We start from the raw sequence: 26711 nt of genomic DNA on the forward strand, positions 1-26711 counted from the left end.
TGAGTGAGATTTTTTTTAATTTATTTTTTTTTATCTAGATTACAGCCTGGAACATACTGTGTAAGTAAAAACAAATGTACATCATTACACTTTAATTACAGCTAGAAAGTTACACTATACATTTGTTTACTTACGCAGTACTTTTCCAGACTGTAAAGCATTCACTTTGTTCTTTTCTGTAAAACAGATACAGTCTCTCTTATTGTGATGAATGTCTATAATGCATTTTTTTCTTTGTTTTGGGGAGTTAATGCAGTTAATTTAATATTTTTAAATGCTGAGGTTTGCCTCTATTTCCTATATGTATAGATTTTGTTGTTGTTGTTGTTGTTTTAAGCAAGAATACGATAATTGTATATTATGTGGTATATTAACTACAACGAATCACATTTAGAGTTTGGACCATTGTAATTTGGAACTGTATTTTTTCTTTACTTTCTTTTCAACAGGAACTATGAATGGACAGGTTTTTCAGGTACTTGGACCAATCATGCTAACCCTTCTGCTGACGACTGTCCCAGTTGTTCAGAGCGGGAAGGTTCTTGTCTTTCCTGTGGATGGCAGTCACTGGGTCAACATGAACATCTTGGTTGAAGCACTTCATGCCAAAGGTCACCATGTTACAGTCATTCGGATGGCAGACAGCTGGTACATCAAAGAATTCTCTCATCACTACACATCAATCCACAAAAGGATTTAGTGAAGAATCCGTCAAGGTGTTTGCATCCAGACTACTGGGAATTATAAGGGCGGGTTCGATATTGGCTCGTCGTCTAAAGGTGGAGATAGAGATGCTGTAATGTATTTTAGTGATGCTTGTAGTAGAAACGGGATATTATCAACAGGTTTGAAGACAAGCAGCTAATACAGTGCTTAAAAGATGCCAAATATAATTTGATTCTTAGAGATTCAGTCAAGTTTGGAGGCATACTATTGGGTCATTATCTCAAACTGCCTATTGTCTACAATGTTCGTTGGACAGTTTACAATGAAGGCCATTTTGTAATAGCTCCTTCACCACTTTCTTATGTTCCTGCTCTAATGCTGGAGTTATCAGACCGCATGAGTTTCTTGGAAAGAGTGAAGAATGTTTTGATCTACATCATACCAGAAATACAGCAAGCTATCATGATTATCCCCTTCCACTGAATTGGCTCTATCACCCTCTCTCCTCTCCACCTATCACTGGTGTGTGTTGAGGGCACTGGTGCTCTGTGCCTGGTATCATCCAAGTGGATGCTGCACACTGGTGGTGGTTGAGGAGAGACCACTGACATGAGTGTAAACACTTTGGGTGTACTGTACATATAAAAGCACTATATAAATGCCTCATTCATTCATTCATTCATTTTGATTGAGTAGCTATTCAATATTTTTTAAATTATTGATTTATAATGAAAACAACAACAACAACCTAATTCTGAGTATCATAATTTTAATGCAGGCTAATCCACAGATATTGTACACTTCTCCCGCTATTGACAGATTTTTCTAGCTATCCATGTCTTCACTGTTTATGGAAGGGGGTAGCCTAGAAATCTAGACGCACCCTAGCTTCATTAAATCTAATCTGCCGAGAGTATCGTGTAGCAACTCTCAATACACGTCTGAGCTGTAAAAACCAAAATCTGGTCAGGCCAATCAAATCGTGTATAGAGTCGGTCGGGGGGGGTTAACATAATGACGGCCGAGTTGCGTTTGTGTGCTACTAGTAAACACTGAAGCTGGCGAACGGCGGTCTTTTGAATCAGCTTTGACCGCGACTCTGGAAGACTTGGAGTTAAGCTTTTCGCTGAGAAAAGAACAAAGAACGGCACTGAAGTCATTTTTTAAAAAGGGAAGATGTGTTCAGAGTTTTGCCGACCGAATACGGCGAAAGTTTAATCTATCAGCTCCGCTTCATGTTACTCTGGTTAGTTGTAGCGCTATCTAATTGCGTGCAGAGGGAGTTTGAAAGACTCTGATTGAGCACTGTCTGGAAACCCTTGGTGAGTTTCCAGACCAAACATCTTGATGTTGGTCTGGCTTGTCAGCCTAGGAAGGGGGTGCTATTATGCTTCTTTTAGCACAGAATCTCTGGATCAAAACACAGATGAAGAAAAAGCAGAAACAAACGATAGAAGATTTGTAACGCAAATGTAAAATAAAGTGATCATAAAAATGTAACAACATATATGTTCAAAAGTACCTAAATGTTACTTAATGAACTGCTGAACCCATGAAGAGGAAATGACTGCCAAGCTTTGGAGGTGCTGATGAACTTGATCTAGGCCATCTGTGTTTTGATCATCATTCTAAATCTGATCTGGATAATGTCTTTGACTAAAATGCAATTTTGTTCAAAATGTTTTTTTTTTTGTTTTTTTTATGAAACGTACATTCAAGTGTTGATAAAAAATAATGCATGAACCTATAATAAAATGTTTTTAAATTGGAAAGGGTTAAAGGTATTTCAAGTATGAAAAAAGGAACATATAGAATACTTATAGTGCAAAAGTAATATATACATAGTAAACCATGATGTTATGTTCACATAAGTATATTTTCAGTATAAAACTACTAAACTAGTTTACTGAGAGTATATTTTAAGTTTCCTATCATAAACAAAAAAAGAATGTACAAGTATTAAAATAGTAAACTACTACTAAGTTCTCTTGTAGTACAGATGCAGAACTAATGAGAAACGTATTGTAGTTGTGAACTTAAAAGTTTACTACTGTTACACTTATAGCACAATTACATGTATACTTTTATATACTAAATGTGGGCCAATTTATTCCCAAGCAGTATTGAAAAAGTAAAATTAAGTTTACTTCTAGTACATTAAAGGGGGGGTGAAACACTCAGTTTCAGTCAATCTCATGTCAATCTTGAGTACCTATAGAGTAGTATTGCATCCTTCATATCTCCAAAAAGTCTTTAGTTTTATTATATTTATAAAAGAAATATAGGCTGTACCGAGTCTTTCCGGAAAAAAAACGAGCGCCTGGAGGCATATCGTGTGGGCGGAGCTAAAGAATGACGAGCGCACACAAAGCGGTGACGTCCTCAAGTGTGGAGAAACCCATGGGTATCGATCTCAGCTAATAGATATATTATCCAGAATCAAATTCGGAGGCTGAAATAAATTGAACAGGAGAAACAGCAACAGCAGGACCGTCCGTCTCTGTGGTATGTACTGTATTTAGGGGCCTGTCAACATCTGTGTGTCTTTCCTCGCAGTTAATGAGGACATGATTCGGTTTATGGACTATTGTATGGGACTAAACCTTAGCAGTAGCAAACAAAACGGTTTTGCACGTCAGACTAGTGTAACGTTATACATAGAACAGCAATGGAGTAACGTTAGCGCATTTGAATGACGAAGCACGCGATCTTGTCGTTTACTGATGTTTACTGCTGTGTCTATGTCTTACTGCCATACAAATGTCTATGCTGTTGTCGCGTGACAACAGCATAGACATTTAAAGCAGTTTTACTCACCGCCTGCTTCCAAAGAAGGACCGAACCTTTATCGCTGGGACTGCTCTGTCAAAATCATACCACACTTCTTTGGTATGATTTGGTGAAGTCATGTGACAGCAGTGACCGTGGAAATCCACTTTACGACGCGACTGAAGTGATGTTGTGAAGCTTCCCGTCATTTCTGCGTTCAAATCGGTTCAAATGCAGCGCTGCCTTCCCGGAATGCTGTGCTGAAGCGTTGAAGTCGCTTGATGTCACCCATAGGAATAAAGTGGAGCGCGGCACGCAACATAAGTGTTCACGGACGAGTGGATCTGCAGCTGAGTGAGTGTTTATGAGCGTGCATTTCCTCTCTCGCTCTAGTCACGCGCGCGCACCCTTCCGGGGGAAGAGCCCGTACGGCCGATACAAGGACCTGCCGCTCTTCTTAACGTCAAACCGACCCATACTCTCCGAAACTCTTGTGAGAAACTGGAAGGAGTATTTTTGACACAGAAATACTCCATCAAAGGTCCAACATTAGTTTTTTCAACATAACTTTGTCTATGTTTAGGATGGGAATCCAAGTCTTTAACACTGTAAAAAGCTCTAGTATTAGTATTAGTATACTAACTAAATAATGTATACTTATGCTGTAAAAAAAAAAAAAAAAAATCAGGTCTCCAACTGAATTTTTTCTAGGAACTGATCACATCACAACTAAATTTTTCAGTTGGCCAAATTGAATTTCTGTTAATTAAACTGAATCAATTCACAGAAATTCAATTTGGACAACTGACATTTTTTTATGTGACCAGTCACTAGAAAATTTTCAATTGGAGAATTTTTTTAACAGTGTAAAAATATACTTGAATATTACTTAAGTGTACTTTATAAAATAAACTTAAAGTATACTTCATTTTCATAAGGGCTAGTTTGTACCATAAACGTAATGTTAAATAGTAGTTGATTAACTAGAACTTTAGAGGTAAATGCCCCTTGCCCTTTAAAGATTGTTTAACAAACCCTCACTCACATATATAAATAGATGTTGACATGCATATCAAGGACAAAGGCTACGCTTGAGGTTGGATGACTTGCACTCCATTCAAGAAAAAGTTAACCAGGCAGCCTAGATTTTCCATTATTCACAATGATGGGTGAGTTTTGTTTTTTTCTTAAAAAGATGCAGTTTCTCTTTCCTTGTGATGGTTATTGAATGATTTTGGATGGAGTGTATATTTTGATTCATTTTTATATTGCTGTGAAATATTTAAATGTTTCCCTTTGAAAATAAATTTAATATTTTTGTATATGCTAAAAAAAAATTGCCTCTACATATTTCCTCTGTAGATTCAGTTTTATTGTAAAGCTTCTATAAGTATTAAAACAAGAATTATATACTGTATCCTAATTATAATTATTTACATTTACAAATACTGTTATAGAAAACGTATTTACTTAATTTAGAATAGTATCTTTTCTTTTCAACAGGAACTATGAATGGACAGGTTTTTCAGGTACTTGGACCAATCATGCTAACCCTTCTGCTGACGACTGTCCCAGTTGTTCAGAGCGGGAAGGTTCTTGTCTTTCCTGTGGATGGCAGTCACTGGGTCAACATGAACATCTTGGTTGAAGCACTTCATGCCAAAGGTCACCATGTTACAGTCATTCGGATGGCAGACAGCTGGTACATCAAAAAATTCTCTCCTCACTACACATCAATCAATCTCAAGTCTGACGGAGGATTTAGTGAAGAATTCCTGGAGACGTTTGCATCCAGACTACTGGGAATTATGAGGGAGGGTTCGATCTGGGCTCGTTTAAGGCTGGAGATAGATATGTGGCAAAGTTTTTCAGGGATGCTTGAAATAGAAAACAGGATGATAATCAGCATGTTTGAAGACCAGGAGCTAATGCAGTCCTTAAAAGATGCCAAATATGATTTGGTTCTTACAGATCCAGTCAAGTTTGGAGGCATACTATTGGGTCATTATCTCAAACTGCCTATTGTCTACAATGTTCGTTGGACAGTTTACAATGAAGCTCATTTTGTAATAGCTCCTTCACCACTTTCTTATGTTCCTGCTCTAATGCTGGAGTTATCAGACCGCATGAGTTTCTTGGAAAGAGTGAAGAATGTTTTGATGTACATCATAACAGAAACACAGCAAGCTATCATGATTACTCCAACTTATAATGCACTTTGTGAACGCTTCATTGGCCCAGGAACATCCTACTTTCCTTTAATTCAGGGTGCTGATCTGTGGCTCCATAGAGTTGATTTTATTTTTGAATTCCCACGTCCCACTATGCCAAACATCGTCTACATGGGAGGTTTTCAGTGCAAGCCATCAAAGCCTCTTCCACAAGATCTGGAGGACTTTGTGCAGAGCTCTGGAGAGCATGGCGTCATCATCATGTCTCTGGGCACTCTCGTTGGTCAGCTTCCTGATGATGTGGCGGAGGCCATTGCTGAAGCTTTTGCAGAACTTCCTCAGAAGATCATCTGGAGGTACAAAGGAAAGAGACCATCTACACTCGGGAACAACACCTTAATGATGGACTGGATGCCTCAGAATGATCTTCTGGGTCATCCTAAGACCAGAGCCTTTGTGGCACATGGAGGAACCAACGGAATTCAAGAAGCTATCTACCACGGGGTGCCGATCATTGGATTTGGGCTGATTTTTGACCAGCCTGATAATCTTGCAAAAATGAGAGTAAAGGGTGTAGCCAAGAATGTAGACTTTGCCACGGTGGATAAGGACTCCTTCCTTCAAACTGTCAAAGAGGTTCTTTATGAGCCCTCTTATCGGGAGAACATGCAGAGGCTCTCAAGGCTTCACAAGGACGTCCCAGTGAAGCCTCTGGACAACGCCATCTTCTGGATTGAGTTTGTTATGAGGCACAAAGGGGCCGCTCACTTGCGCACAGAGTCTTACAAAATGCCGTGGTACTCTTATCACTCTGTTGATGTCACACTGTTCCTGCTTTCTGCTCTGGCACTCATGATCATGACTATATATGCAGCTATCAGATATTTATGTTGTAGAATATGCATGAGAAAAACAAAAAACAAGCAACATTAATGTGAATGAGATCTATCTATCTATCTATCTATCTATCTATCTATCTATCTATCTATCTATCTATCTATCTATCTATCTATCTATCTATCTATCTATCTATCTATCTATCTATCTATCTATCTATCTATCTATCTATCTATCTATCTATCTGTCTGTCTGTCTGTCTGTCAGTCTATGGTATACCTTTTCTTTCTTAAAAAGCATTGTTCATCAATGGAAAACTACAAACACAATTCATTACTTGACAAATAGCAAACTTGTCTTGTTCTGAATGATACAAGAAGTAAGGACAGTTCAATAGGGGCATCCTTGTGATTGTGTATCGGGCCCAGCCCTGACCAATTTACTGCCCTAGATAAGAATTTATTTGATGCCCCTTGTATTAATGTTTAGCACTAACATTACATGTTATCAGTCTAAGATGTGGAAACACTGGTACTGTTTTATTTTTGTAAGTTGTGTTTTAAAAATTGTTCTCTGAGTCCAGTTTCTTCTACCTCTGTCATTGTGTTAATGATGTATACAGGTGCTGTTCATATAATTAGAATATCAAAAAATGAGTTTTGGCGTATACATTCCACGACATTGCACACTCGTACTATTTATACGCATTTAAGAGTTAGTGAGAGTGAGAGTAAAGCAAACTTTACCTCTCTGCGTACAGCGGCCTTACTAATATGCTCTGCATCCCTGATATTATATAGAAAACTATCATTAAAAAATGGTACATTTCAAATGAATATGCATGTGGTTATAGCAAACAAAAAAATACTCTCCTGACATGAATGTAACTACAAATGATTGCCGCCTCCTCATCTGCAGGATGATATTTTTGTCATTTTGACTGTCCTCTTGATAAAAATATTTTTGCAGTGAATGAATGTACCCGCACTGATAAAAAATGCTTTTCTTTTGTCTTGTAATTTACAGTCAAAATATCTAAAGATTCTTAAAACATTACATAACATCCTACTTAAGTAAAAAAAAAAAAAAAAAAGACAAGTATTTAGTCTTGTTTCTTGAGAGACACACAAAAATGCTACCTTTTAAAAGGGGACGGAGATCAAAAGAAACTCTGGGTTTACTGAAGAAAACCTGTTCCCAACAAGGTTAGGTTCACAGAGTTAGCCAAAACTCAATTCAAAAGTTCATTTATTTCACTAATTCCATTCAGAAAGTGAAACTTGTATATTATATTCACTCATTACACATGGACTGATATATTTCAAATGTTTATTTCTTTTAATTTTGATGATGATTATAATTGACAACTAAGGAAAATCCTAAATTCAATATCTCAGAAAATTTGAATATTGTGAAAAGGTTAAAAATTGAAGACACCTGGTGCCACACTCTAATCAGCTAATTAACTCAAAACTCCTTTAAATTGTCTCTTAGTCTAGTTCTGAAGGCTACACTATCATGGGGAAGACTGCTGACTTGACAGTTATAAAAGACGACCATTGACACCTTGCACAAGGAGGGCAAGACACAAAAGGTCATTGCAAAAGGGGCTGGCTGTTCACAGAGCTCTGTGTCCGAGCACATTAATAGAGAGGCCAAGAGAAGGAAAAGATATGGTAGAAAAATGTTTAACATAAACGTATGGAGAGTATTGTGAAACAAAACCCATTCAAAAATGTGGGGGAGATTCACAAAGAGTGGACTGCAGCTGGAGTCAGTGTTTCCAGAACCATTACGCATTACGCAACCATTACCCATGGGTTTCAGCTGTCGCAATCCTTGTGTCAAGCCACTCATGCACAACAGACAGCGTCAGAAGAATGTCGCAAAAAGGACTGCTAAGTGATCCAAAGTTATGTTCTCTGATGAAAGTAAATTTTGCATTTCAGGGCCCCGAATCTGGAGAAAGAGAGGAGAGGCACGCAATCCATGGTGCTTGAGGTCCTGTGTAAAGTTCCCACAGTCAGTGATGGTTTGGGGTGCCATGTCATCTGCTGGTGTTGGTCCATGTGTTTTCTGAGGTCCAAGGTCAACACAGATGTATACCAGGAAGTTTTAGAGCACTTCATGCTTCCTGCTGCTGACCAACTTTATCGAGATGCAGATTTAATTTTCCAACAGGACTTGGCAACTCCACACAGTGCCAAAGCTTAAAGGACAACTTCAGTGAAAAATGAACCTAGGGGTAATTAACACATGGTTACCGAGTAGATCGTTCTCTGGGATGCGTTTTCATTCAAATTGAATGTAAAGAGTTTTATCTCTAAAAACAGATTAGCCTATAACGCTAGTTTATGGGGCATAGAATAAGTAAAATGAAATCGTTACCTAGTTAATACCACTTACATGGCTCAAAATAGCCTCACACTAACACAGTAGCATAATGAGGGTCCCTACATGCAAACCAAAGCATTGAGAACTTTGTAAATGTACAAACAGTTTAATAAGAAGATACTTTATAAAGACAGTCCATTACGCGTATAGCCGTATACAGACAGTAGCCATGTCGAGCAGTCGAGCCACCCACGAGCCACGAGACACGAACAGTCGAGCCATGAATGCTGCGCTAAGTGATGAACTGTGACTTGGAATCTCAAATGGGACACCTTCTTCCCTTGTAGTTAGTCAACCATATTTTTTAATAAACCAATATAAATCATGCATTTCCATGTAATTAGATTTCACAAACGTAATTCCTATCGATCAGCTCACTTAGCACAGCGTATTAACCAGTTTTCACTACAGTACAAAATTATACATTTACCCTTTTTTTGAAGATGGTAATGAAATTGAAAGACTAAAACCTCTGTTGGTGTTCAGCTACATCTATTTGGTTTGATAGTAGTTTACATTTTATATTCAAAATATATTTCGGCATGGTATAAATCTAGGTCTTGTGCAGTTTTTTTTAGTTTTTAAAGTTTTGAAGAAAGGAGTATGTAAATGTGCAAAATAGCCTGAAGGTACATAGACTTTTGTGTCTAAGTGAGAAAATAATTCATGTCATTTAAATTATAGTCATTGTATGCATTTTGTGCCAAAACAATGGAAGAGGATCCTCAGTTTAGCATACTTTATGATTGCGTCGTTAATATGTGCATTAACGCATTATTGTTTAATACATTAAGTTTCCCCAAAACTTTAATTATATCCCCCCACAATAAACTTTAGTTGTAATTAAGATTTTAAAATTCACCTAATAATGCTCTTTAATGTGATATTGTTTGTATTGTTTTCTTGCAGTTCTGCTATAAAATCAGATCAGAATCTGAAGTATTGCACATACACATACAGTATGGTTTGCACCTTTCACAATACTCAATTAGTGATTGTGAACTAAGGTTGGTATCTTTAGAAGAACTATCTGTGCTGAATTCTACATAAATAGATCACAACAATCCCGTACTATAGGCAGAGCCACTGATACAGGCTGCATATATATACATCAAATGGTTATTCGTAGATGTAAACATTCATGACTGAAACAGCGGGAGAAAATTATATAGATGTTGTGGGGAAATCAAATACAACAACAACCACTAATGGTTCTCTCCTCCACTAAAGTAATAGAACACAAAAGCAAACCATATTCATGGAGTGAGCCAGACTTTTATGTGCAGGGTTATTGGTAGTTTTACAGACTGCCCTACTCATCACACTAACCACTGGGCTGAATCTACATGAATTTCTGCTGTCAGAAAGCGCTATACACATACACAATCTGGAACACACATAATCTTTATGCGTGTTTGAAATTTTCCTGACTTCACGCTTTACAAAACACACAGCAGAACTTTCTGCTGCTTTAGTACTTTAATATGCTGCCGAGCTGCTAAAAATACAAGCGTAATTGAAAGCTTTTATCCTCGCAGATATACAAAGCATTTCTTCTCTTTTTTGACATCATTATGCAGTTTAACTGAGGTTTTAAAAAATATTCATCTAGTGCAGTGGGTGTACGTGCAAGCATTTTTTTCTGTGTGTGTCGTTGTTTTCTATTTATTTTAAGGATTGTTTGGCATCATCCCCATTATCCTTCACCTAGACAACATGTAGGCTATTTCTGGCATACATCAGAGAGGAAACGACAATGTCTGAACATCAGCAGTATCAGCAGGTGCAGTATGTATGTTTAGACATCATGATGGTGATGCTCATACATTTTTATTATGCTCCCTGTGGCTAATGTGGAATGTCAACGCTAATACAAAAAAACTATATGAATATCAATGTACAATAGCTCCCATCCAACTGTGTTTGTCTATATGTGCATACGAGTAACTGAATTTTTTGCCCTAAATGCACTGCAAGTTATATTAAACACATCCTTTATGCAGTATAGCATGTTAATATGACCAAAAACACTAAAGTACTCTAGAGCTCAATGAAGCAAGATAACAGAAACCTTTTCATCATTTATCCAGGTTACCATGACAGCTTGAGGGTAGCAGCTCCTTCTGTGTGTGTGTGTGTGTGTGTGTGTGTGTGTGTGTGTGTGTGTGTGTGTGTGTGTGTGTGTGTGTGTGTGTGTGTGTGTGTGTGTGTGTGTGTGTGTGTCTCAATGTCCTTCAAAGGGTGCTCTGTCCACTTAAATAGGACAAACTTCCTTTTTTCTCTCCCCCTCTCTTTTTCCTTGAGGGGCAGCGCTTTAACCCCATTAGTCATTCTAAAAAATGAGGATGTGAGTTGTGCGAAAACTGGGCTAAAAAATACGGACACATTAAAGTTTCTCTATGGCTCATATGTGCTTCTATTTTCTAAAAACAAAGCCACTGCACGGTGTGAAATGCTGCCCCCCAAAGGATGACGTTCAGTGGTTTATGTTTAGTCCCAGAGCTTTTGTATGTAATGTATGATAGGGTAGAGTATTGCTCTGTCAGAATATGGATACACAGCATACAAGCTATTTTTTTTTATGAATGTTTAAGTACATTGAAGCAAGTAATTACAGCTATTCCCCACTGCCCTCAGATTTAAACCATGACACACACTCATGCAGAATGCTGGAAATGTCCTTCAGTTGTTCGTCACGCTTTTCGGACAAACCAAAACAGATTCAGCGAGGGACCATCGACCACAGTAAACATACAAAATGAAATGTAATATCAAGCTTGACTTCACTTTAAAAATAATTAAATAATTCTAATAAATAAAATTAAACAGTGTCTCTGAAAAACTGTTTCCTAAAGGATTAAGGCTTCATTGTGATTGGAAACTGAAAATCTATTTAATTTTGTTTAAATTAATGATCACATTTACTCACATACATTTGCTGACATGTTCATAGTACATCATTGTGTGGTAAACCAAAATAGACATTACAAAAAGTGACTTTCCAGAATTTACAGAATTCCAAAATTTATAGAGGTTTGATTTTGTATTTCTACTGCCGTACACAAGACAATTCTGTGACCTACAAAAACGCCAGGGTTGTGTGTTATTTCAATTCCTGTCTAAATCAACATTTTGGTTTTAAAGGGTTCATGTCATGGATTTTTAATTATTTGAATATGTTCCTTGAGAATTACTTATAATGTTAATAGTTTGTGTGTGTGTGTGTGTGTGTGTGGGCTGGTAATCCCTACGTTATGGGGACAAAATGTCCTCACAAAGATGGCAATATCCAAAATCCTTGTCCTTGTGGGGACCTTTTTTGGTCCCCTTAAGGAAAAGATCTTATAAATCACACAGAAGGAGTTTTTTTTTAGAAAGTAAAAATGCAGAATGTTTCCTGCGATGGTTTAGGGGCAGAGACAGTGTAAGGGGATAGAAAATATGGTTAAATTGTAATCACCCATCGGTCGCCCATCACTCACCCCTCCCTTTCGAAGCCCATAGAGAAGCTACAGTGGCCAACACCGGACAAAATTGTCATCGTCAGAGAAAGCTGAGGGTAGCTAGCGCTTTGTAGAGCAGTGCTGCGTTCCACTCCACTTTAAGACACGCACTTGCAAACTTCCCTAAGCACTTCCCCTTGGGGGAATCCCTGCCGCCATTTTGAAGTGTGTTCCACTTCGTGAAGTGGACAAGGGAAGTTTATATGGACAGACCCTTGCTCCCTCGATTTTGACCGAGTGAGCGAGTCCACTTCATATGTACACTTCAGGCAGCTTCACATACCACAATGCAACGCGATTGTGACGTCACCACATATCGCGTTTAATTTACCCCACCACAAACAACTCTATGATATTTTAAAAAAACATTTAAAACAACCCAAACACATCCATATACATATAGAATGCTGCATTAAACAATTTCGTAAAGGAAAAAAATAAATAATAAATCAACTCCAAAGTGGATTCCAAGTGATCAAGGGCTTAGGGCGTTCCAGTTCAGTCCATTGCAAAGTTTCCGCCAGTAGTTTTTTTTTTTTTTTTTTAGTTTCCGCCAGTAGTGGGCACTCATGCAACGTGAGCAATGACGCACATCCGAGTGAACGAGATGGAGGGAAGTTTGCGAGTGAAGGGCATGATAAAAACCAACTGGAACGCAGCACAGTTTGTCCGTTTAGGGCTACTGTAGAAACATGGTGGTGCAAAATGGCGACTTCACTGTAAAGGTATCCGTGGTGTACGGAGATAGAAATGGCTCATTCTAAGGTAATAAAAACATAACGGTACATTATGTAAGCTCTTTATAAAAAACTGAAAACATATTATGTATGTTATATATTGCATTTCTGTCAATTGATCCTCATAAATACTACACACTGCAACTTTGTGACAGCTTTTTAAAGCTTTTCAGTAAACACCTCAGTTGTGATTGGTTAATATACAGACAAAGCATTATGAAATCATTCACTTACAGTTTTGTAAAGCAGCTGCTGTCAGATCCAGTACAGTTGGCTGCTTCATCTGTCAACAAAAGTTCCTTTGCGAACTCTCCATTACATTGTGCCTCGTTTACAAAACAAAATCCTTCAATGCGATCCGTATAAATCCAGGATGCTGCCTGGGATCCTTCTGAAGTCTGTACAGAGACTCAAACGAGCTGTTTAAACTGGACGTGTCAAAGCAAGCGTTCTTTCACTCTACCATTTGTCCTGTAGTTGACAGCAAGGGCACAGATTTGGTTTGAACATTGGGGGGGTTGATAGCCTGGATGCCAGCCGAACTTAGCCCCGCCCACAAATATTTTAGGTCGGACAGTTCGGTCTGACCTCGCTCCATAGAGGAGTAATTATCTCTGAACAGAAACTGTTCGGACCAATGAGATCATCAGGGCGGGCTTTAGACGATGACGGACAGATGAACAACGGTAACGTAATCATCACTTCATCAAAGGGGCTTGGATTATATTTGTTCGAATCCTAAACAGAGAGCTTGTTTGTATATTGTATATTCTGTTGATATTTGACAATGCGTCAATGATTGGTTGTAGGTCTATCCAATTGATGTCTTTCCTGGTTCGGTGAACACACCCCATAATCACAGCCCAATGGAGCAGTTTCAGACTCATATTCTGACTAGAATTGCGTTTGACCACGTCAGGCTAGGGGGTTGAACGTTGGGATGCCTGTTTTTTTATGCGTATTGTTATTTATTTATTCATTCATTCATTCATTCATTGTCTGTCTGTCTGTCTGTCTGTCTGTCTGTCTGTCTGTCTGTCTGTCTATCTATCTATCTATCTATCTATCTATCTATCTATCTATCTATCTATCTATTGCCTAACTTTACATAGCTGCTGTTTTATACTGTTTCCTATTTTATTTTCTTGATTGAAAGGCATCATCTTTACACTGTAAAAAAATATTTCAGCTCCAGGTTACTTACTTTTTTAAGTTAAACCAACAAAAAACAACAATCTTTATTTACAGTGTACCCGATCACCTGCTCCTCCTCTCCCTCTGCTGACTTTTCTACCCTGCTGCTTTACCTCGAATCTGTTATAAAAACATGTTAAGAGATTATACACCTCATAACGTTATGCAATTTGTGTATAATCATTCGTAAAATTCTAACATAGAGATTATAAAAAGAAAGAAATTAATTATTGATACAGTAAGCGGCAGCGATTCACTGTTTTAATGAGTGAGCCACTTAAATCGTTTATTCATCCAATTCGTTCAAAAGTCTGATTAATTTAGGACGGAAAAAAACACAGATGTGAATACTTTTGTCATTAATTACAGACACTATTGAAAAATGAACTAGCAAAACAGACGGCTGCTCTGGTAACTTGTTATAAGCTACTGATAGTTACAGCTAAATGCATTGCAATGGATCAACGTTAGCTAGCTAAAACATATGTGGTGTGTAGTTAGCTATTACACAATATTCTCATACCTCATTAGTATATGTATATATATTATATATCAGTTTATGCTTTTTTTATTTGTTTGCATCCCTCTCTGACCAGCAGTGCAGCACTGCTGCAACGTTACCCGTTATCCGTGTGCTCTGCTCTCCCATTTAAACACCACTCGGGTTGTTTTGGTGAAAGTGTGACTCATTGGTTGGGCATTACCAATCGGTTCAATGGAGGGGGAGTATTTTTTGTCAAGATTTATTATAACAAACTCATATTTGATTAGGAACAAAATTATTGTTACAAAATAAATGAATTCTACATATTTTTCATGTGATCTACTGTGATTTTCATGTTGAAATATGGGGGGGTTTGTAAATGATGGATTTGAATGTTGAGGGAGTTACCTCCCCCCATCCCCCCATTAACTCCGCCCCTGGTTGACAGACTCAAGTGCGTGGAATAATGTCAGAGAGTGAAGGTGCATTAATGTATACTGTATCTGGTGTAGACAGCTTCAGTGATTATAATGGACTCTATTTGTAGGCATCCAGTGCAGGCAAATGTCAGCCGCTAAGTAACTGATTGTCAGGGGGCGGGGCCTATAGTCTGATGATGTATAACTAATAGATAATAGGCTTATTCAAGATCCATTGGCGCTGCGCAGACTGATCGGTGTATGCCATCAAAGTACCGCGAGAGAGATTCAAAAGCATAAGGAGTAGTTCTCGCGGTACTTTGATGTCCTATGCTGATCAGCCTGTGCAGCGCCAATGGATCTCGCACAAGCCTGTTGTCTTGCAGTGGAGGCGGATATGCAAATTTGATTGGCCGTGTGACGGATCCCGGATCACAGATCCCGCAATATCAAATTAAGCTGTTTTTGGAGTTTGATTAAACAAATGCTTTTTGTTTAAGAAGAATGTTTTAATCAATGAAACATGCCAAATGTTTTAATGCTACAAAGATCTCTTATATAAAAGAACAAGGCATATTTGACCCCTTTAAGAGCAGAAATTCATCTAAAAATGTATTTTGATATTTTGATATTTAGTTTTATATGAAAACAACAAAAGAATGGACCTAACAGACAGTCCCCTTTTCATAATAATTACACAGATCTTAATCAGTACATGAAATCAAAGACATCCAATGTAAATATTTGGAACTCAAATGTCATTCAGAAACCGAATCCCATCTGAATTATGCTTATGTATGCCCTCATTTAGATAGCTAAGCAAACATGTGTGAAAGCGTTCGTCCATGATGAAGAGATAAGACATCGGTTGTCTCTTGATCCTTTTGTTTGTTCATGAACTCAAGGGTGTAGAAGAGCGTTGATGCTTTCTGCATGTTACACTCACACACGTATGCATTACACATCTCACTGGCCTCACCATCAACTTCAATCCCATTTGCATCTCATTAATTATGCAGAAAAGCTTCATAAATATGCAAACTCAATTCTTACTCTAACTCATTTGCTTTATGCCATCTGGCCATTAAGCAACTTCTAAACAGATCATTTAGAGAGCCATCCACGCACACACACACACACACACACACACACACACACACACACACACAGAGAGAGAGAGAGAGAGAGAGAGAGAGAGAGAGAGAGAGAGAGAGAGAGAGAGAGAGAGAGAGAGAGAGAGAGAGAGAGAGAGAGAGAGAGAGAGAGAGAGAGAGAGAGAGAGAGAGAGAGAGAGAGAGAGAGAGAGAGAGAGAGAGAGAGAGAGAGAGAGAGAGAGAGAGAGAGGTATCTTCCTGCAACCAATTTACATACAGCACACAAACCACACACAGACTTGCTGATCCAGCTGAAGAGAAGACCACCAAGGTCAAGGTGTCTCTATCTTCATTCCAATCAGCTCTTTTTCTCTCTATCTCCTTCTTATCTTACCTTTTACTAGAAATGCCCCCCTCTATACATTCAAATGTTTTTTTAATCTTGAGGCCAATGCCCTGCACCGACAGATGGCGAGCAACAGCAACAGAAACTGCATTGGGTTTTGTCAGATCAGTGTTTTACCCGTCTGCGTCTGTCAGTGTTGGTCTGCTGTTTGTCGGGTCATGGACTGTCTAAGAAGTGACGCAGTATAATCTGGTGATTGTTCGCTTTGGTCGGTATCTGTCGGTGCCGTGTGAATTGGCCTTTATGCTACTATCATTACACTTTTTCTAAGGATACCAGTTTTTGGATTACCATTACATTGTCAGTACAGGATTAACAGTACACTGTCAGTATACCAGGATTACCAGTACATTGTCCAGTAATTTTACAAACATTTCCATTAACCCTAAAACATAACGCAATGAAGTAAAAAAAAATCTGAAATACTGGTAAAACACCTGTAAAAATATATGGAAAACTCTCTCCACACACACTCATACGGTCTCATTCCTAGCATTCAAACGCTCTGATTGCATGTGTGGCTGTGATTATATCAACATTCAAATATGTAAAATATACCTTAAGACAAGGACAGATGAAAGCAGATTGTAATGCTAATTATGGATTTGATTTTGAGTAAACAATCGTACATATGTCAGAGCATTTGGAGAATAATACTCAATAGGTCAAACGTATGTGTGTGAATGCATGTGATTGTGACTGTGTTTAGGTCTGATTGTACTTAATGACCAAACAGCGTAAAGATTATGTGAACACCTTAAGATGTGTTAATTTATCAGATAAAGGTCAAGCGAAGCAAAAGTATAATTTTTTATGCCAAACTCTACAGCATTCTGGCTACATATTTAGGGCCAAATTCACTTACAGCTTGCGCTAATTATGCAAGGGCAAACCGTCTTTTGCCGTTAAAAAACTACTGTCAGGATTTACTTTACTACGCATTGAAAAATTATCTCTGGAAGGGCTTGGACAGGGTTATTTTTGCAGCTGACCTTATTGCATTTGTAGAAGTTTCTTGCCTGATAAGCCAGACCCACATCAAGATGTTTGGTCTGGAAACTCACCATAGACAGGGCTCAATCTGAGGGGCGGGATAAACGGTTGTCTTTCAAACTCCCTCTGCACGCAATTTGATAGCACTTCAACTAACCAGAGCAACGTGAAATGGAGCTCGTTGATATATTAAACTTTTGCAGTATCCGGTCGGGAAATCTCAGAACACATCTGCCCTTCTTAAAAAATTATTTCAGTGCCATTCTTTGTTCTTTCTCAAAGAAAAGCTTAACTCCAAGTCTTCCAGAGTTGCGGCCAAAGCTGATTCAAAAGACCGCCGTTCGCCAGCTTCTTAGTTTACAGGCAGAACCTCTGCAACTCTGCTGTTATTATGTTAAGCCCCGCCCACAGACTCTATACACGATGTGATAGGCCTGACCAGAGTTTGTTTTTTCCATCTCAGAAGTCTATTGAGACTAAACTCGCGGCAGATTAGATTTGCTCCCGCTAGGGTGCGTCTAGATTTCTAGGCTAAGAAGTTTCAATTTTGGACGCAAAATTTATAAAATCAATATTTAAATAAATTATGCAAGGTGATTAACTAAGGTTTGTGCTAGTCAATTTACTTCAAAGTATTTGCTTCATTATGTTCTGCCCAATCATGTCTTAAACCAGATGCTAATTTGCTCTGCTGTTTGTAGATTATGTTGGTCATTATGGAATGATCATTATTAAGCCGCTGTGTCAAGGTCCCGCCCACACTCCCACTCCTGCAAACTCAATTGCAAGCACAACTAACAATCATGAAGCTAAACCCAATTTTTTTTTAGCACAAAATAGCCTAACTAAACCTCGAAAATAAAAACTACCTGCAATAACAGAAACCATCTTTGAAAAGATTATTTGAAGTGTAATTGGATTTTTTAGGTTTACGACCTATACTGCCAGGTATAGGTACCACCAGGTAGCGATATTAATACTTTAGCCTTACTTTTCAGTATATGTGCAGGACACATGGAGCAGACTCATAGGAGTCATTCGTTCTGAATTTGAACTACCCTGGTTACATTGTATGTTTTTGATTCACTAAAAATAACTATTTCATAGTATATACCCGTTCTCATTCCCAAGGCGTCAAAATCTGAAGCATGGTCAAGTGGCTTCTGCGTCACAATGAAGACGCTAAAGGTGCCCTTTGCGTCATTTTTCAACGTGCTGGGTGCTCCATTCATTTCAATGAGAAACATTTGGCGTCATACACAGACGCACTGGATATGGGAATGTTATCGTCATGGTGAAATTTATTTTTTGATTTATTTATTGAAATTATTTATTGGTTTATAATTTTGCCATTATGACATGTTGGAGTGTGCTTCTCAATTAAATCAGCAAGCATAATTTCATTTACATTTATTTTATTTACACTATTTAGATACGTTTTAACATGTAACCCAACCCCACTCCATCCCTAAACCCATTTGTGTGAAAAGGATATAAAACACAGGATATAACATATGACTGCATCCGCGAGTTATTCAAAAAAGTTAAATAATCCAACTTTTCTGAGGCCAAACAATTGATTTGCATTGAAGAAAATCCCCCAAAAGCAATCAGCATCTCCATCCACTGAAGATAATGTACACATCCAATTTCAAATATTGCCGCCGTTACGTCAGATTTCATAGTGAAATTGTATTGGCTTTTGTATGTCTTGTGACCAATTGCGTCATTACGTCACCATTGATTTTAAAATGTCATTGGCTCTCGTGTGTCTTGTGACCGATCACGTCATGCTCAGGAGTCTTTTGAATTATTTGAATCTGATATGAATGAGTTCGTTCACGGGGTAGTGGGATTCTCATTTCAGCGATTAAAACATCAAGATCAACTCTGTTCTTCACATGAAGACATCGTATGACTTCAGAAGACTTGGAATGCAGCATGAGTTAATACTTTTATACAGTTTTGGTCAGTTTTTGCAATAAATACTTGTGACTGTTCATTTATTTGCCTGTTATGTGTTTTATATTGTTTAGATGTGGGTAGGTTTAGGGTGGGAGTTGGGTTAGTTGCTCCAAAATATAAAAGTAGCCGTTAAATATTAATAAAATCATGTCTGCTTTTACAAACGGAAAGAATTAAATGCGTCTGTGTATGAGGCCAAATGTTTCTCATTGAAATGAATGGAGCACCCAGCGCGTCGAAAAATGACAGGGCACCTTTAGCGTCTTCATAGTGACGCAGAAGGCACTTGACCATGCTTCAGATTTTGATGCCTTGGGAGTGAGAACGGGTTGTATAATAAGGATTCAGACTACACTGTTCGTGGAATAATTCTCTATTTGACATGCTTCAAAGGGCTCTGCACGATCCCAGCTGAGGAAAAGGGTTTTTATCTAGCGGTCTGTCATTTTCACACACACAAAAAGAAAAAATGATACTTACATACATTTTAAAGTATAAAAAGATTGTGTAGAGTCCTTTGAAGCTGGATTGAAACTGTAATTTGGACCTTCAACCCATTGGTTCCTGTTGAATTCCACTATATGGAGAAAAATCCTGGAATGTTTTCCTTAAAAAAAAAACAACTCTATGCGACTGAACAAAGAAAGATATAAGCATCTTGAATCACATTGGGGAAAGTACATTTTGAATTTTGAAGTGAACTAATCCTTTAAGACCAATTATTGGATTGCTTGCATTGATGTCATTAAAAGGTCTGTGTAAGGACATCTTTTGCACAAAAATAAAACTAAAGTTTTAATTTATTGTCATTTATTTTGCTATTTGGCTGGTTTTTGATTCACTAGAAGAAAGAATCCCTAAACCAAAATATGAGCAATGCTAAAACTAATGCTTACCTCAGCAAGCACCTCAAATTATGCAACTACAAACATTTGCTTGCATAATCACAATTGGTTTTATTGTTGGATTTATGTTATGCAAATGACTTAAGAAAAAAAATAATTCAACACATAAAATGACCATTTTTGATTGAAAAAGAATGGAATGTCTCATACACACAGTCTCTAGAAAGCTTGGGGTTGGGGAACAGCATCTGACATACCTGTCTTTCCAAACGCCTGTCCATTTGTCCATTTGCTCACTCTCTCTCAATAGGCATTTTTCATGGCTCTACAGGTGAACCACACACACACACACACACACACACACACACACACACACACACAACTGGTCTCCATCTGTTGTTGTCTCTGCGCTGAAGGCACTGCTCTTATTGGCAGGTACAGAACTGGGTAAAGGTCACAGGATGGTGCTTCTTAATTACATGGCTCATTCCATTATGACCTAATTAAAATCAGAAATCAAAAGCCTGTGTGTGTGTGAGAGGTGATTGCTGTCATTGTTACACATTCTGAATGTGACGTGCACTGCAATGTAGCCAGCTCTTTGTTTGTCTGCATGAACGGAACTCATCAAAGATGTATTTTTGCTTTTTTAAAGATGACCTATTATAATCTTTTACAAAGTCTTGGTTTTGTTTTGGGGGACTACTAGAAGAGATTGTTATGCTTGAATGTTCAAAAAAGTTTTTTTTTTTTTTTTTACATAATTTACATAGTTGCAGCACCTCTCTACCTAGTCCTACTCCAGTGTTTCTCCTGCCAGCAATCCTTAGCATTCTTGTTAATACGCCCGCCTTCTACACCAGAGACCATGGTTTAAAATCCCGCTCAGAGCGTGTCAAGTAGGACCGGTTACATCTGGTGCGGAGACCCGCGGGGGAATTATGTTTGGGGGAGAAGGTGAATGTAACGCACGTAGGCCAGTAAGAGCTGTGTGTGTAAACCTCACTCCTGTGAATTCAAAAAGGTGCGCAAGAGGGTGCGGTCTTCAGCATCCTGTTAGTGCCCGTCTCCCATGCCGGAGACCTCGGTATGAGCGCTCGGAGCGGGTTCAGTAGGACCGGTTACATACGTGTGCAGCCATTGCCAGAAGCCAGGGATTACAGTTTGTGAAATTTAAAATATGGATTTTTTTTCTTCACTTCAGAAGGTCTTTATTAGCCCCTGGAGTCGTATGGATTACTTTTATGATGGATGGATTCACTTTTTGGAGATTCGAAATCTTGCCGGGAAGAGCCAGGATGTTATTTAATATAACTCTGATTGTGTTCTGCCAAAAGAAGAAAGTCATATACACCTACGATGGCTTGAGGGTGAGTAAATCATGGGATATTTTTCATTTTGGGGTAAACAATTTTTTTAAAGGTTATACAAGAGGTCACAGATAAATACATTGTTTTGACCTCTGTAATAAATGTTTCTATTAGTCGATATGTTAATATAGCAACATTTTGGAAGGCGATTTTAAAAGTGACGTCTATTGATTTCTATCTTTCACATCTGTTCACTTTTATTATTTTATTTTTTTGAAGATTGTATCCTACTCATTTTCATCCCAGTGTAACTTGTACAAAATGTTTCCTGTTAATATATTGTTTTTTAGAATTCACCCAAGAATTGAAGTATACATACTCCTGATATAAATGAAATAAGTGCCTTCCCCTTTAATTGTGATGACATCACGAGTCAATGTCATTTCCTGTTCTGGCCCCTCCTCTTTCTCTTGGCATTGGTAATGCACTGGACAGCTGAGGCTATTTTGGGCTGTTGATAATCTTATTTAACCCTTATTTTAATTGTTGCTTTTATGCTTATATTTTCACTCAAATTTATATAACACTATTTTATTTATCTGTGTGGTTATTTTTTTGTCATTTTACTCTTTTTGAGTTAATTTGTTAAAGTGGAAATGAAGCACATGCTGACAGGTGTACATATTCATTTTAGGTAAGAGGATGACTCTCACGTGTGTAAAGAGGCTGCTTATGTTTGTTCTAATCAGGTATGTTTTCTGTTATGTTTATTTTCTTGTTTAATATGATTATATGATCTTTGCATTGGTGATGCACTGGAGAGGAAACGAGGGTGACTCTCACATGTGTAAAGAGGCTGCTTTTATTTGTTCTAATCAGGTTTAAAAGATCAGCGATCCTCTTCTTCCCAACACACACACAACACACCGCAGAGAACAGACCAGTTGCACCAGCTGACGTAACCTCTAACTCGTTTCTCTTTAGCCATCTGTTAAAGATTTACCTTTAAATTACATTCATGCATTTGGCAGAAGCTTTTACCCAAAGTGACACTTATTACAGGGACAATCCCCCTGGAGCAACATACTGGTGGTGTCGACTGCTGGGATCAAACCAGTAACCTATTGTGTATCAGTTCAGTAGTTTAACCCACTTGACCACATCTCCGCCAAACCGTTCGATTATTTTCAGTAACACTTTAGTATGGGAACACATTAACTATTAACTACAACATTTCCCACAATAAATTCCTAATTTACTGCTTATTAAAGGAACACTCCACTTTTTTTGAGAATAGGCTCATTGTCCAAGTCGAAGAGAGTTATACAGATGAGTTTTAACGTTTTTGAATCTATTCTGCCTATCTCGGTATCTGGCGGTACCACTTTTAGCATAGCTTAGCATACATCATTGAATCATATCAGTCCATTAGCATCGGCCTCAAAAATGAGTTTCTTTTCAAAAGTAAAAGACTTTACTTTTTCAAAGATAATATTTTTCCTATTTAAAACTTGACTATTCTGCAGTTACATTGTGTACTAAGACCAAAGAAAATTAAAAGTTTAGACTTTTATACAGATATATAGATAGGACCTATTTTCTCATTCCTGAGTAAGAATTATGAAACTTTGCAGACGTACCATGGGTTCAGCGGCGCAATGATATTATGCAGCGCCTGAAAGTAGTTCTCAGATAGGTAACTTCCAATGCGACCGGTACTAAGTTTGTGTCGTTGCAGATAATGCAGAGTTGAAGCCGACAAATTATGTAGTGGATTTACTGTGCGATTAGCCATGGTTCTGTGTGTTGTAAAGGACTGTGATAGTGAGTCGAAGGTGTACACTACCATCATGTGTCACAGAATACCAACGATAAACAAGGAACGAAAGAATCAGTGGTTGACTGCTCTGAACCATAGATATCAAAACACCGGTAGATTCAAACGAGAAACTGCGGGATATAGTCAGACAGGGCAAAGTGTATCATCCCCCATGGCTGTAAGTATAACATTATTTAAGTTTTTGGTTAGCTTGAACGACCAGATTGAAAAGCACTGCTGTTGTCTTTAGCTAACGTTACCTGTAAATACAATTGCTTAGCGTGGGGGTTTGCGAGGCCGTTTGGTTTATAAAGTAACGTTAGTAGTTTTGTTGTAGAGTTCTGGTGAGGTAGTGTATAGTTTAAATAAAATAGAATGCGGAATTGTCTGTATTGTTTATCTACACAGTAGGTGTTTCTCAATGTCAAGGATGCTTCCTTGGAAGGACTGATCCTTCCAAGTCACTTCCTTCAGAGGCTAGGCGAGGCTCCTCTTTAGCATTCGGAAAACACTTAAATCGAACAGGCTAGCAAGTGCACGTCATTGCGTCATTACGTCAGTGAAAAGGTCCGTTGGACATCAATGTGTATATATATTTATATCAACACAGTAGTAATTTGTACCGGCATTTAAACGTTAAACTTTACGTATATTTACTACGGTTATAACAAATGTTTGGTAACGTAAATAAAAGCATTGTGGCAATCAGCAAGGCGAGGGGCTGTGAGAGCGGGCCGGTGGAGTGATAATGAGCGGCAGCTGATCGCCACCACACCGGTCTCGGCTCACGGCAGAGTGATTGGAGTATAAATGGTGGAGCGTGGAAGACGAGAGAGGACTAGGCCTGGAGTTTATGTTATGGTTTGTTTATGGTTTATTATGTGTGTGCGGGCAGTCGCCCGTGAGGGTTTTCCCCGTGTTACTTTCGTTTTGTTTATTATTTATTATAAAGTTGTTGAACGTTCGCCAGTTCCCGCCTCCTTCCTTCCCATCTCCAAACTCCGATAAGCATATTTGCCCCGTTCATGCTCCGACTCCCGGAACGTCAGAAGATAGCGAAGCTGCGCGCATAGGATTGTGGGTGATTTGAGAACGCGAAGAGCGCGAAGGCTACTCATATGCATCCTTTCCTGTATATGACGTATTTTTCGAACGAAGGACTCAGCCCTTGGTTGAAATTCCGAGGATCCTCGACATTGGAACAGTCCTTCGTCGGATGTCGATGACGTGGCATCCTTGGAATTCTGGCTTCCGAGGATCCTTCCTTGACATTGAGAAACGCCTAGTTTCTATGGTACAAAATACTACGATGTTAGTGATGTTACGCTCTGTGCCGAGGCTTTGCGGAGTGTGTCTCCTGCATAGTGCATTGAAAATTATTTTAGCGGCTGCCAAAAAAAGTTTGTCCCGTCAAAGCCTTATTTGGTCAGTTATTGTGATTTATGAGTGCTAGATGACAGGGCGCATGTTAGTTGAGTGATAGAGAGAGCAGAGCCCGCACACTCTCTCTGTCTTTATATTAAGCAGCATCGTCTTAGCATATTTCATTCACATGTTACGTTTACAGTTAGTCAAAATCAAAAGGTCGGAAGACCGAATACATGTCGGACCATTTTTTCCTTGAATTTTGACTCTTCTCTGACTCACCAGTTTGAATCTGCTCTCCTCGTCCCTTCTGCCCCAGTCTGCTCAGCCACACTTTCTCTTTCACATTTCAAAAGCTCATCTTCAGTGTTACTGTTATTCCGGTTCAAATAGATCCGGTTCGGGATCTGCACCAAAGTAAATATCTTCTGAAGCGTCTCTCACAAACGTCTCCATGGTTACAAGGCGCTCTCTCTGAGCAAGCAGATTGTCACGCTGGTATGTTGACAGAAGTTTGCCTATTTTCAGGGGCTGTGTAATATCAGTGCCGCTGCACCCATGGCGGCCGCAAAGTTTACGCAGGAATGAGAAAGTAGTTCCTAGCCATAATGGTCTAAAAAAATAGATACATTTCATTTTTCGTTGGTCTTAGTACACGATGAAACTATAGAAGTGTCAAGTTTTAAATAGGAAAACTATTGAAAGTCTTTGGTCATTTTTTGAGCACTGATGCTAATGGACTGATATGATTCAATGATGTATTCTAAGTTATGCTAAAAGTGGTACCGCCAGATACAGAGATCGGCTGAATGGATTCAAAAACGTTAAAACTCATCTGTATAACTCTAAGGGACTTGGAAAATGAGCTTATTTTCAAAAAAAAGTGGAGTGTTCCTTTAATAGTTAGTAAGGAAGTTGCTTATTTTATGTATTGAATAGGATTAAGGGATGTAGAATATGGCCATACAGTGCGTAATAACTATAAGTTCTAAAAAGCCAATAGTATAGTAATATGCATGTTAATAAGCAAGTTAATAGTGAGAATTGAACCCTAAAAAAAAAAGTGTTACCCACTTTTCATGTTCAACGTGTTCTAAGAGAAAACGATTTAAAAGGAGTGTGTCAGCAGTCCCTGATAGCATGCTGGTTCGATAAAACGCAAAAATGGTAAATAAAAGACGAAAAACATGACGTTCAAAGTAAGCTGTGTCACACTGGGGAAACTGTTCGATCTGTGCTCAAACTGAGATGAGATATTCTTGAATATTTTGCCAGTTGTAACAGCTCACTCCCACAGTTTCATCAAAGCAGTGCTTGCATGCTTTGTCACCGCAGGTACCTCAGATAAGCGTGTTTGTCTAGCACTACTGACTGTTTAAGGGTCGTGTGCCTGGTGATGACTGCCAAGAGGTCAATCATCTTGCTGTCAGTGCTGTTTATGACTCCAAAATGTGGTTTATACATTACATATATATATACTTTTTGTAAATTAATCCCTATTCTAGGTCTTACATTTTTTTTTGAAGTAACTTTCTTGTTTTACAGTTAATTGCATTTAAAGTACCCCAATTAAGCTTTTAAGATTATTACCATTTATTTAGTGTGTAATACAGCTGTTTGTGAATTTAAAAGGTTTGCAAAGTTTCAAAGATCAAAGTGCATGACAAAAATGTTATTGTCTCCTTATAGAAAGAATCGATTCTGAATTCAAGTCTGACTTCCTGTTACATAACTACGTAA

General features: G+C 38.3%; 2 protein-coding genes across 3 annotated transcripts in view; one reads left to right on the top strand and one right to left on the bottom strand.

Annotated features, from left to right (window-relative positions):
* The window catches only part of elfn1b (extracellular leucine-rich repeat and fibronectin type III domain containing 1b), a 146282-nt gene that overhangs the window by 67521 nt on the left and 52050 nt on the right, over nucleotides 1-26711 (bottom strand). The window lies entirely within an intron of this gene.
* Nucleotides 4285-7020, top strand: LOC137073512 (UDP-glucuronosyltransferase 2C1-like). The gene is made up of 2 exons (XM_067442099.1): nucleotides 4285-4604; nucleotides 4939-7020. Exons 1-2 carry the CDS (start codon nucleotides 4598-4600, stop codon nucleotides 6537-6539), a joined length of 1608 nt encoding a protein of 535 aa, XP_067298200.1. The 5' UTR covers nucleotides 4285-4597; the 3' UTR covers nucleotides 6540-7020.

This window comes from Pseudorasbora parva, chromosome 4 (assembly GCF_024679245.1).
Source record: "Pseudorasbora parva isolate DD20220531a chromosome 4, ASM2467924v1, whole genome shotgun sequence".
Classification (NCBI taxonomy): Eukaryota; Metazoa; Chordata; class Actinopteri; order Cypriniformes; family Gobionidae; genus Pseudorasbora; species Pseudorasbora parva.